We start from the raw sequence: 12,624 nt of genomic DNA, 5'->3' as shown, positions 1-12,624 counted from the left end.
TACGGATACACTTGGGCTCCCACCGGACCCGAGCGGAGCCGATGAATCACCGGGAAGCGACAGCCTCCCCGTCTCCCCTTCCTGCCCCGGGCTTTGCGCGAGGGCAGCAGCGCTCGGGAAAGCTGCGGGCAGGGGAGCGGCGAGCGCGGTCGCTGCCGGGAGAGGCAGGCGGGCAGGCAGAGGTCTCCTTCCTCCCTACGAAAGAACTCGTTAGGACAAATATTTCCAAATCAAGAGACCACGTCTCGGTTTAGAGCGCTGGTTTGGTTTCTCCACCCTCCTTGCGCAGGCAGCGTTCGGGCTCGTTTCGTTATCCTTTAACGTCGGTCATTACCGCAGCGCTCTTCCAGGGCAGCCACAGCCACGCAGAAATCCGTTGCCTACCATTCCATCCCTGCAGCAGGCGCGTACGGATAAAAAGAAGCCCAAGCGTTGTCTTCCCGACTTGTTTATGCTCCGAAAAGACGAGCGCGCTACCACGCCTAAGGTTAAGCTAAAACCCTCTCCTTAGGGAGCTGCAGGCAGGTCCCAAGAGATGAGGAGTTGCAGAAAGACAGGGACAGACCTGGAGCTGGGGAAGAACATTATTATTCGGTTAAATGTTGTTTGGTACCTGCCAGCTAGGGCGGCACCACGAGAGCCAGCTTTAACTGCAACTGTCAGTTTAAAATCTGAACAGTTCCAAGTTAAAAAGCCCAGAAGAAAACATTTGGCTTAGATGAGTCACTGCTTCAGAAGCTAAGAAAGCAGAACGGAAGCCAAAAGAAACTGCAGAAATTCTAGGTCAGTAACCTGCGCAAAATTTAGTGTAATTAATAACCGCTCTTTGCCTGAAAGATCTCTGGGAGGCAGCGGCCTCCCAGCTGAAGGGACGGGGGCCGAGCGGCCGCCTTCCCCGCCACCGGAGCCGGCGTTCCCATCCCTCCTTCCGCGGTGGGTTTCTGATGACTTTCCAATTTTGAAACACTAAAAGATAAAAGCAATCGGAACTAGAAAAGATACTAACGGGAACGCTTTTAACACAAAACTCCTCGTGAGGAAAAGCACGCTGGCTGTTGGGAAATCAGGCATTAAGCTCCGCCGTACCCTTTGACATCACGCTGACTTACCCCGGTCAACCTGTTAATAACTGTTCTAGCAAAGCCTCAGCGCCGATAAGAAACTGCTGATGGTGCTGCAGAGTAAAAAGCCATACTGTCCAACGCGCTTCCCAAAGACCGGCACCAAGAAGTTAGAGAAAACGTTAAGCTACCGATGCTTCACCGGGGCAGTAGCGATGCTGACCCTGGCGGGAAGGAGAGCGAGAGCCGTCCCAGCGCCTCGGTGCCCCGGCCCTGACACGGCTCGCAGCGTTTGCCGCTCACCTTTGCTCTTTGCTTCTGGAAAAGCCAAGCGTTCAAACTGCAGGCTCCTTCAGCCGCTGCGGCCCCCGGGGAGCCCACGCGACGCCGGGCTGCGCGGCGGCAGTTTCGAAGAATCACTTCTACGCCGGACTCGCACGAGACACCATGACTGAGAGAACAGGACGACGGAAGGGATGTGTTAGCGTAAGCTGTCTTGAAGCCGAGTGCGAAACCAAAATTCAAGGCCTCTTTAAGACTTACTTAACCTACACAGAACTGCCTGAAGGGCTTGTCTTCACACGCTCCAATAAATTTCACTTCGTGATAAACGGGGGGGGGGGAAATAAATCAGCAAAAGGAGTAATTTTCAGATGGTTAACTATCTGAAAAAGGCAGCTGAGGATAACAGAGGAGCACAACCAAGCGGAGGGGCGCGCTCTCAGCCTCGGCTCCAGGCCCCGCTTCAGCGGCGGCAGCGGGCGGAAGCTCCGCTGCAGCACCGCTGCCCGAGCGAAGCGCGGCTCCTTCCTTCGTCGGCGAGAGGCGAGGGAGCCTCGGGCTCCGCGGTCCCCAGAATGAGAGGATTTGCTCTTTTTGCACATCTTTCTCCGTGAGGTAACCGGAAGGACAGGGAAATCGTGACGCCATGCAACCCTTAACTCCAAAAGCCAGGAGGCCACAAAGAGCATTAAAAGCTCCCCTAAAGCTCACGGCCGTTTCAGACACTTGGTTCACCCGTAGCTTGCCTGCCCTTTTTTTTTTTTTTTTTTTTTTTTTTAAAAAAAATCTCCAGAGGCCCATAAAATACCTGGAAGAAGACAAGGGACTTCTGTTTTCCAGAAACAAAAAAACCCACCCTAAACCTAACAAAAAATCCCCAAATATCTCAGAGTAAGAGCGGATGAACCCAACCTAAACAGGTGAGACCCCCCCCGTGCTCCAGGGAAGCGACGTCCTCGCTCGCAAAGCCGCAGCCCCTCGGGAGCCCTATCCAGCCCTGCTGAAGGAGCTGCTGACAAGGAAGAATAAATATTGATAAATATTTTCACGTCCCAAGTTCAGTTTATCTGCCTTCCGCCGTTTGCTGCCAGCGCCAGAGGCTGACGGCACCTTACCCGGACAGGCGTTACCACAGGGCAGCGGAGATGGGTTTGACTGAATTCCTTCGTCTTCCCGGCAGACTTTTTGAGCTAAGCTGAGTCAGTATGAGAAGATTTGAGAAGGTCTGTTCACAGCTGTGCAATAAAAAGACATTTACTACGAGCGTTATATTGGATGTGCCAAAGATGATATCCAAATCAAACCAGTAAAAACCCCCAGAACAGCTTTCCCTCTACGAGCTTCGAGCCATCTGCGTTTTCAATATGCTCCAAAGATCTCACTTCGACAGAAGACAAGCCGTGACCGTAAACTTTTTTTTATGCCAACAAAGCAGCTTAATATAAATTACACCTGGTGTGTTTAGCTAAAGTGAGCCTCCTTCCCCCAAGTCAAAATACACCTTTCGACAGAAAAAAAATAATTAAGAATGGAGCGTTTCAGGCACTAAGAAACAGCTTGATGCTCCTGGCACCCTCATCCCTTTGGAGACGACTGTCGCCGTTTCGGGCGGTACAGACCAGTTGTAATTTCCCAGGGTAACCGTGCAGAGACGCCTCGCCAGCCGCGGGGGGCAGGCCGCACGCCGCTGCGCTCAGCCTCGGCCAGACAGCAGAGCTCTTTGCTGGAGGAGTATGATGGAGCGGATGAAGAACAGCTGGCCTAGAGACCCTCCTTCAGGTGTTACCTGCCCACCGGTACAACAGCAACAACTCCCTGTTTCCACCGGTGTCTCCGCTGCGAAGCCAGCAGGATTGCACGGGAGCGACTCCCGCGCAGGTCTCCGCTGCGGAGGAGCAAGTCTGCTCAGAGCCAGGTTCAACATGGAGAACAAAGTCACGTTTGCAGGCGGCTCACGCTAGTGCCTACAACATACCTCATTCATGGGGAAAAAGAGTCTTGGGATTGGATTCCTCAAAAATCTGTAAGATGGGGACAGGCCCATCGGCGAGGGGGAAGGAGAAGAGCGCTAGGAAGACACCAGACACTGAAATCTTGGCTTTCAAGCCAAAAATACCCGGAACGCTGTGATCGTCTGCCCTGTAGGCACAAGCCGTAGCACTCACGTGCGTTCATCCCTGCTTCAAGTCCAGCAGCTGCGGCTGAAATTGAGAATCTTGAATTCACATTTTCAGTGGTGAAGGAATCAACCGCAGTCTTCCGCATATTATTCAAATACTTCTTTTCACTTAAGAGCACAGGTCTTACTGCTAGTCTAATTTCATCTATTCTCACCTCTGTTACTGCATGAAAAATACTGAAGCTACCGTTCCTCAGGCTGGAGTCACCTCCATCGGCGCTCGCTCACCTCCCTTTGTCAGCAAAGGCGGCTGAGCTCCTCCGGTCACTCGTTACGCGGCAAGTTCCTACCCCTTTAGTCATCCGTGTTTCTGTTCCTGAAGTTTGCTCAACAATTCAACGTTCTTACGCTGCTGATACAAGACCAAGACACGCTCCTCTGGTTGCGGTCGGACCTACGTCTTTTACAAAGCCAACTGAGATCTCCTACCCATAACCGTTAGTATCAAAAGAGAACGAACGCAGCATCTTTTAGTCCCACCGCAAGCTCGTTTTCAGAGCTACCACTCTTCGTTCACAGCAATCTCGCACTTAGCCAAACAAAACCAGCCCATTTTTACAGCAGAATGAACCTGCTCCTAACTCACGGCTGACAAAACCTCAGACGTTCAGTTGAAGCTCCCTTCACACAGGTAACTTCAGCTAATCCCCTCCGGCGCTGGAAGGCTCGGTGGTTGTTTCTAGAAGTTAGGGTGTGCGAGGCCAGCGCAACGCGGTTTGAACCACACCGCGTATTTCTGTCTAGAAAAACGTCAGGAGGTCACCGTTACTCATCTTCACCCTCAAAGACCAACACGCGCCGGAGTTTCTTTGACAGCTGGGCTCCTCCTCCCCGAGTCCGAGCCTGTTGCAGTCTGAATGGGTGTTTTTTTCCCCAATTCCCCCGCACACCGGTGGCTGCGCAGCAACGGCCAGCAGCCGGTTGTCTGCATGAACAGCCGATGAAGCAGCAGGTCCGTCTGGAAGTTCTGCATCGCGACTGAAGTCTCTTCCATCTCGTGTGGATACAAATGGTTCCTGTATTGAGCCATCAACGTCTTTCGAGCCTTCACGCTGGAGGAGTAAAAGCCGTTATTCCCACAGAATTTGCAACAGAGACCCCTGTGCACTTTGTGGCGCGGTTAAGGCGGGAATCCAACAGGATTCCGGCTGCTGCCAGCTGTAGCGATTCATCGAGAAGCGGCAGCACAACAGACACAAGCTGAAGGTCTTAACCCACACCATTTCACCTACGAAATGACCGTAGCGGAGCAGATGCCAGAGGAGGTTGACCGTTGATGTTGGTGTGGCGAAGGGGAGGAAGAAGAACCTGGAACAACCCTACTGTAGAGTTCACAGAATCATAGAATCGTTAAGGTTGGAAAAGACCTCTGAGATCATCGAGTCCAACTGTTAACCTAACTGCCAGGTCCACCTGGACACAACATGATGTCAACTAGCAGGCCCTCAAGAACATCTATAAAACTTGTCAAGAAAACAAGTGACAATGATATAATAAGAACCAGCCGATGCTTTGAAGGACACGGCAGATCCAGAACTAAAAAGACTAACCTTCAGTGAACTGGATGTAGTACTCTTCAAGAAGGAAGGAGAGCATTTTTAACCACAAGTTCCTGAGAAAATGAAGATATGGAAAATGGCTTGCAAACGCTGCCCTCCAGGAACGGAACAGCAATCCAAGTACAGGGATCGGTACTAATAACGGAGATGGGAAAAATGAAAGATAATGAAATGCAGACCCAAAAGCTGCGTTTACCAAGAGATACGGAGAACCTGCAGAAGACCAAAAACCCCGTTACTAATGGCTGTGAAGGATGGAGAAGCAGCCAGGAAGAATGGAGCACGTTCAGCCCAGAAGAGGTGACGATGCTATCCCAAGCTCTGGAGAGCTTGCAGCGAGGTGTTGAGCCCGCACAGCACCCGCTTGGGGTGGGTGCCCCCAGGCAGCTCAGCCCGGCAGCGGGTCGGGGCTGAGGAGCGGCGGTCCTGCTGCCCGCTCCCGTGCTCCCAGCCCTTCCGCTCGACCTGCCCCCGTCACTGGTCCCCAGTTCTCTCTGTGGGATGTTTTCTGTTGCGCCGGCAATCAAACCAGCTCTTGTGGCAGAGCGCCGGAGCCGAGGCGCGGTACGGAGCGGGAGCACGCGCGCGGCAGCCGGTACGGCGAAGGGCAGCCGTGCTTTGGGCTCAGCCGGTACCGCGCCTCTTCCAGGCAGCAGTCTCAAGATGAAGACCTGCTAAGAGGCCGTTGCGCAGCACTCATAGTGCACACAAATCGTTTAATTTTGATTGTCTTACAGGAGCCTATTTACCTGATAAACCTTCCAAAAAGTGCAAAACACATTTTTTATTAATCGGTCAATAACTGTCTTCCTGAAGGGCGGAGGGAAGCTTCTTGGCTTTGAGAGAGGTTGTCAGTTCTCTGCTATTAGTAGAGCTCAAAGTACCGCTGTAGGCACTCCACCTAGTGGTTTACAGACCGTTTATAATTAATAATGCTAATGTTTGCTTTAGCGAGAGCCAATGGAGCAGCCAGAATGCAGCCTAGAGACCCATAATGCATGTGCAATGCTCTCATCCTTAATACAGGGGTACAAACCTAGAGACTTAACCTCAAAACATGCCACAGGACTGCAAGAGCCAAGGAAATTCAGATGAGCACCGTGTGCTGGGACCACAAGACCGGCAGCTGGGTTTAAAGGTGGCTCCCGGTGTCGCTTACTCTTCCTGCGAGTGACGGAGAATCAACGCGCAAAAGCAGAAGCCTCCGGCACGAACTTGTGGTAACGGCTGGGACCGGAGCTGCCAAAGGACACGATGCATCACGGTGCGTGGCAAACTAATTGTTTTAGGCGGCTGATTGCACTTCCAGGAAAGCGGAAAAAACTGCTTCCGATCCAGGGACACGCAAGTTTGTCCTGCTGTGGAGCTAACAGCGGGCTCGTGACGGACAACTCATCTGACACAACTCGTACAACTGCTGGAGGGCTAACGAAGGTTGCGTTTCGGTTTGTTTCGCAGGAAAGGAGCGCAGCTGGCTACAAGCGTGCGGGGTACGTTCTGTTAAGGCAGCTTTTTGGTCCTTTGGGGTTGGCTGTAGGTGAGGTTTTCATTCAACGCCGTCCGAGGGAAGTCACTTGGCTCACTTGAAAGGGAAAACAGAAAGAGCCGCCTCTGCTGCCTGTAGACCCGTGAAACTACAGTACGGATAGCGGTGCACAAATCTTCTCCCTGCCGCCGTTTAGCAGCAGGTGAGAAGGACAAACTGCTTTTCCTTCTCCCCTCCTTCTCCCCTAAGGAGAAGCACAGCCTCGATGTAAGGCTGGGCGCTCATACCTGGGGCAAATAGAAGATGGAGAGAATCATCTAGAATGACCTTGGAGACGAAGCAGGTTCTCTCCCCTCCCATGAACACCAGAGGTGCTAGAGAAGTGATCTGCAAGCACAAGATACAGCAATGAAATCCAAGAAAAGGGAGGCTTTGGAACACGGTGCGGAGGAAATATTTTTCCACTGCGAAAGCGTCCCTTCGAAATCCCCACCCTGCCTTCCTGCTTCATCCAGCGAGAACGGAGCGCTGCTCGCTCCGTTTCCCGTAAGACCCAGAACCCAATTCCTTAGAAACAATGGCAGAGATGAAGAAGCTAGGCATAAAATAAACTTCGCCGATGTATGATTCACTCCACTTTGTGAGGAGGTAAACAAGGGAAAAAAAAAAACTCATAAGAGCTTTAAATCAAGATTTATAAAGGTGATTAAGGGAATCGGACACCCACACTCCATGTTCACTGGCCTCTAGAGGTGTCTAAACTGAAAGGCAACCTGGAGTCTCAGTGCGAGCCTTACCACTGGCAGATTACCCGCAGAGCCTGCCGTCCGGGAGGGCAGCCAGGTCCCGGTGCACCGTTAAAAGGTTCTGATTAGGTGACACTAACGAAATTCTGTATGACCACCATGGGAAAAAGGCACGTACGGGTGAGCAACAGTGCCCCGATCACCTCGAAAGGTAAGGCAATAGTTACTAGCGGGACTCAAGATCACCCGTTTTGCCTCCCGACCCAACAGCAATACTGGGCGAGCGGTGTCCAGCGAGAATCTAACCGGGTGCAAGAAGTCAAGAGCCTGGAGGAGGAGTACAGTGTTAGAGCAGAAGGACAGCAGACATGATCCCAAATGACTTGAGTACCCTGGTGCAGCGTAGACAAGACAGAGTAGTTGTGCTTTGTGGGAGGAAAAAAAAAACCACAAGGGAAAACCCCAGCACCGTGCATCGACTGACATTTCAGATTGCGACCCCCGCGGCGGGGAGGAAGCTCCTGAAGCCTTCACAGCCTTTCCAGCTGATACCTCGAAGCAGAGCTGTACTCCAAGGAAGCTTTACACCGTGTCTGGGGTCGTGGGCCTGGCTGCTGTGACACCAGGTCTTTAACGGGTTTTAATCGTGTTCAAAGGGTCCCTCCACCACCCCTTCTTGCCCTAAGCAGAAGCCCCTTACAGCCCAGGCCATACTCCTGAGACAACTGGGAGCTGGAACAGAGAGCAAGCAAGCAGCGGCCAGCCTTCTCTCCGATGAGGTCTTAAAAATAACGTGTTCAGGAAAGGAATCGCCGAGCAAACTCTCCTGCGTTTTCTGCCACCCCCTCCCCACATACATACTGCTTCATGGCTATCAGCTTGGAGTCCATGCTCTCCTGCTTTCCTTTCATCACCTGGATGTCAGTCAGTAACTTGGTGACATTGTCTTGCCGAACCTTTATATCCTCATTCTTTATACTGGATACCTGGAGACAGAAAGGAAGATGTCAGTGATGTTTCCTTCCTACAAAACGGTTATTTAAGCTTCAAAGTTGATACTGCAAATAATTCACCCCCACTCTCTAGACCAACCACTGCATCCACACCTGAGTGCCTTGTGTCGAGGGACTAAACCCAGCTGCCTACAAAGCGAGTTTTCTGCCAGCATATTGCTATGTGAAAACATCAAACTGTCGCAGCCTAAAAAAAAAATACCTTTTTGGATCAGAAACACAGTGCTCAGGTAAAAGCGAAGGCCTGCCCAAGAGCTGTTCGCCTACGCAACCTTCAGGCAGCCAACGGGCCGAGACATTCTCATCTACGACAATCCCAGAACTCAAACTTCGCGGCCACAAAGAGCAGGGAGCACATCTGCACTGAAGGCGGGACACAAACGTTCTTCTTGCGCACTTGCAAAAGGCTCTGCCGCGTGCAGTGAACTGGATATCGTAGCAATTAAGGAAGTCGTTAGCCGGTTCGAGAAGGAAAATCAGGAGAAAAAGGGCAGCGGCGCTGACTGCAGCAGAGGCCGGCAGGCGGAACGGTAAGCCTCCTCCAGAGACCCCTGAGCAGCAGCCCGTCGCTCGACATCCCCAGCGTTTCCACTACAAGCGTTAAAGCAGCTGAGGAGAAGACTCTGAGCAGACGATTTTATTTTCCTGATAAAACACTCACGAGAAACGACACCTAGGCATGTTTCACGAGAGCCGTACCACGTGAGAAGTCCATGAATCTGCCAGCCGTTATAGGGGTTAACACATCTCACCTATTCAATAGCAGCTCCTCTCCACTCCACCTGCCAGCAGGCCATATATCTTTAAGATCTCCTCACATCCTTCTAACGCGTTTGCCCACTGCGAAAATGTCTAGAGGAGCTAAAAGCCTCAGTGAAAATGGCGCTCACGGTTATTTGAGAGCACCCTGGGATAGACAGAAGAGCGAGCTGCTCTCTCTACACATTGCTTTGATTAATATTTGGAAAAGAATGACAAAAACATGTTTCTCCAGCCCACACTTCAGGACCAATAAATTAGCCTGGAAAGTTCACAAGCATTTTTGGAGCTCCCGATACCAACTGTTGCTATACCGTGTCTTCAGTACGCGTAGCGCAACTCTGCATTGCAAGCAACGGGGGCAGTTGTAAAGCACACCTGAGAGTTTAAAGGGAAAATGCCTAAGTTTGTATTTGGGATACGCTGAAGGTTAACTCATTTAAAACAATTCAGGTATCTCATCCTTCCTTTTCCTCCTTCCACTGCTACATCTAACCTATCTTCGTGTCCGTGTGTACACACTGCATGCCCGTATTTTTCATTCCTTGAAGCACGTTAAGTAAAGACTGCAGCTCAGCTCCCTCCTACTGAAAGGTACAATTGCTCCTCCATCTCTCCAGAGGACACAGCAAACCTCCCTCCATCAAGCTAAGCTCAAACAGATGCTACTTGTTCAGAAAAACAGGAAAAATATAGCGCCCCGTTTTACTGAACTTGGAAACACTCTGGCTTGCAGGGGCAGAGTGCTGGCTGTTTTCTGCTGGTGGTGTGGGAAGGCCCAAGCAGTGCCATAAAGAACCCGATGCTGAAAACACTGAGCAAAAGACCCAGGACCCAAAGGGACTGGTACCAAGAACCCGAAGCCAGCTGATTAGCAGGATGAGGGGGGAGGCAGCAAGAGGAGCTGCTGGCCTGAAACAATAACCACCGGCGCCAGCGTCCAGCAACCCCTAGAGCACACCGATGCTTTTCAGCTCAATCCTCTGTTTTTAAGGAGCTCGTCTAGAGCAAGATCTGTTGTATAAACTTACGCTGGTTACTTTCCTCTTGATGTTCTCCAGCAGATGTTCCTGGCCTCGGATGAAGTACGGATGCTGGAATTCAGTATCGTCTTTCTCTGGCTTCACCAGTCCTCCCTGCTCAATGTGGACAACCTTTCGAAAGCCATCTGAAAATCAAAGGGTAGAAAATTGGAGAAAAGCTTAACAGGCTACATGCGAACCTGAGAAAGCAGAAACTGGCACAAGTTACCCTTGTTCGCTTCAACACCCAGTGCTCTGTCGCTGTGGTAGTCCTTTCTAACCGATCTCCTCCTAAAAATGCTATGTGGAATGAGAAACCCTTCCTTATATCGACAGACATGGGGACAGAGGCTTCTGCTGATCCTCTCTCTACGGTCGGACGAGTCCTCTCCAGCCACCACCTCCGTCCCCTGCCTCTGTTTCTCCCCAGGAGAGCGGAGCCAGGCTGTTGCAGCACCCTGCCTTGCCTTTTCAATGCAGAGCATGGTAAGGAAAGACAGAGATTTCAACAACACTTTTTTCAAGAATCCCACCAAAAAGAGACTCCGACATTTAGCATGCGCTCCAGGCAATCCCAGAGGGCTTATGTTTTATTTAGTCAGGGAATAAAATGGTTTCTGAGAGCAATTAGCCGTGTACTCAGCAGCGTACCCGATGCAGATAAAGCACCACTGCCTATCGCCTCACATACTCATGAAAACAGGAACGCTTTGGAGACAAAACCACGCAAGTCTCCGTCAGCAGACAGCGGGAGATGAGTTTTCGCTGCACTGAATGGGACTCCCAAGCCCCTCCACTCTCCGTTTCGGTGCCTTCTCGCTGCAGCACGTGCCACCTCACCCTACGAGTCCGCGACGCAGGCTGCCGTGGCTGGCACGCCTGTGCCAATGCGCGCTCCAGGCACTGCGGGCACCCTGAGCCTTAACCTGAAAATAAGGGGCAATTTTCTTATAGTAAAGGAGTCCCCAAGGCACAGAAGGTAAATAAACGACTTCCCAAAGGCTTCAGAGCCTTTCCAGAAAACGCCTTCCTCAATGAGCTGTGCGACACGTCTAGGACAGGGCTGACAATCTCTGCAAACGGGGTCAGTAGTCCTGAAGCAGACGTTCAAGTTACCGGCCCACGCACCTTATACTAAAGCCCAACACTCTTCCTTTTAAGTCTACTCCACCTTAAGAAATGTAAGTCCATAGAGTTTTTCTCATTCTAATATATGAGGATTAAAAACATCCCGGCTCCGAACAGCTCCCCAGCACCACTTGCGACAAGCACCACTTTGTTATTCCCGCAGCAACGCGACCTTCCGGCGAGGGCGACGGCGCAATTCCTCGGCCGCGTGGGAAGGGAAGGAAGGGCCCGGCGTGCTGGAAGGCGCTTCCTCAACACTTCAGGCAGAAGTTATGCACCGAAGTCTTCAGATGCACTTAAAACACCTAAAAGCCACTCGAGAACAGAGCGTAGCGCATCAAAGTATTTTTGGATCTCAGCATTTCTGTAAACCACTAGGATAAATCAAGAGTGTTATTTAAGTTGCTCAGAACACAGCTGCGGTAAAAAAAAAAGCTTCCTGCACTTGCAGCAGAAAGCGATTTAGAGAAATTACACGTTATTGTAGTGATATTAGCCAGTTTTCGGTTATTCAAGTGATCCTTAAAAACGAAAGGCCCCGGTCACGAAGCACAGAATGTGCCCCACGGCTATTCAAAGAGCTGGTGTTGAAAGGTAATGAAAATGTCATCCTTTCTAATAACATCGGAATGCTCTCTGCAGCCCACATCTGGAGCATTAAAGTTAATCCCTGATATAACCTCCACGTGAGAGGTGTATGAAAGGCATCCTTTATGCTGCTGCCTATCACGGGAACCCGCAGCCAAAACGCGAATGCAGATCCGGGTGCGCGGGGAGGAAGGGGAGCAGACTGCCGTGAAGCAACGTCTCTGGGATAATCCCAGCGTGTTCCTGCGAGCTGGCGGGAAGCAGCAGCTACAAACGCACCCATCGGTCTCGGAGCATTTACGCGGTCAGGCGGTTCTCCATTTCCTTGCACGTCCAAAGGGTAAGAGGAGGATTAAGGAGGATAAGTTTGGAAAACCGGGAAGGGGGGAGCATGGAGAAAGAGAATATTGCTTGGTTAGTAGAGGGCAGGGAACCGGCAGCGCGGAGATACTCGGTCAGAACAGCAAAAGCTTTGGACAGCCCTCCGTTCGCGTACCGAAGGGACCCAACCTGAAACACCGACTCGGACGCAGTTTGCTCGTACAGCAGCCCGGACAGGAGCAGCGGCGTCCCGAGGCAGACCTGCCCTCCGAGCTGGCAGCAGGCTGCTGGCTTTGCCCGTGGCCGTGCCCAGACAGGCGAGCAAGGCTCAGCACACGCCAGCGAACACCGCTTCCGCAGAGGTTCATAACCCTCACGCAGGTTTTGCTGAGGGACAAGAAAAGGTCAGGTTAAACCAATTTAATTTTCCCCCATGACAGGGGAGCAAGCTTTATCAATAGAAAAGCAGCAGACATCCCA

The 12,624-nt window shown here is 51.6% G+C and overlaps 1 protein-coding gene across 6 annotated transcripts in view; it reads right to left on the bottom strand.

The window, feature by feature from the left end:
* Positions 1-12,624, bottom strand: part of HSF1 (heat shock transcription factor 1) — a 68,952-nt gene that overhangs the window by 36,328 nt on the left and 20,000 nt on the right. For all 6 annotated transcript variants that reach the window (XM_082308205.1, XM_082308206.1, XM_082308208.1 and 3 more), the window contains 2 exons: positions 10,117-10,253; positions 8,175-8,299 (listed from right to left, as the gene is read on the bottom strand). In XM_082308205.1, coding sequence (XP_082164331.1) covers positions 8,175-8,299; positions 10,117-10,253 — 262 coding nt within the window. The remainder of the gene's footprint in view (positions 1-8,174; positions 8,300-10,116; positions 10,254-12,624) is intronic.

Source organism: Platalea leucorodia (genome assembly GCF_965183815.1).
Source record: "Platalea leucorodia genome assembly, chromosome: 1".
Taxonomy (NCBI): domain Eukaryota; kingdom Metazoa; phylum Chordata; class Aves; order Pelecaniformes; family Threskiornithidae; genus Platalea; species Platalea leucorodia.
This window is presented reverse-complemented; position numbering and strand designations above follow the sequence as displayed.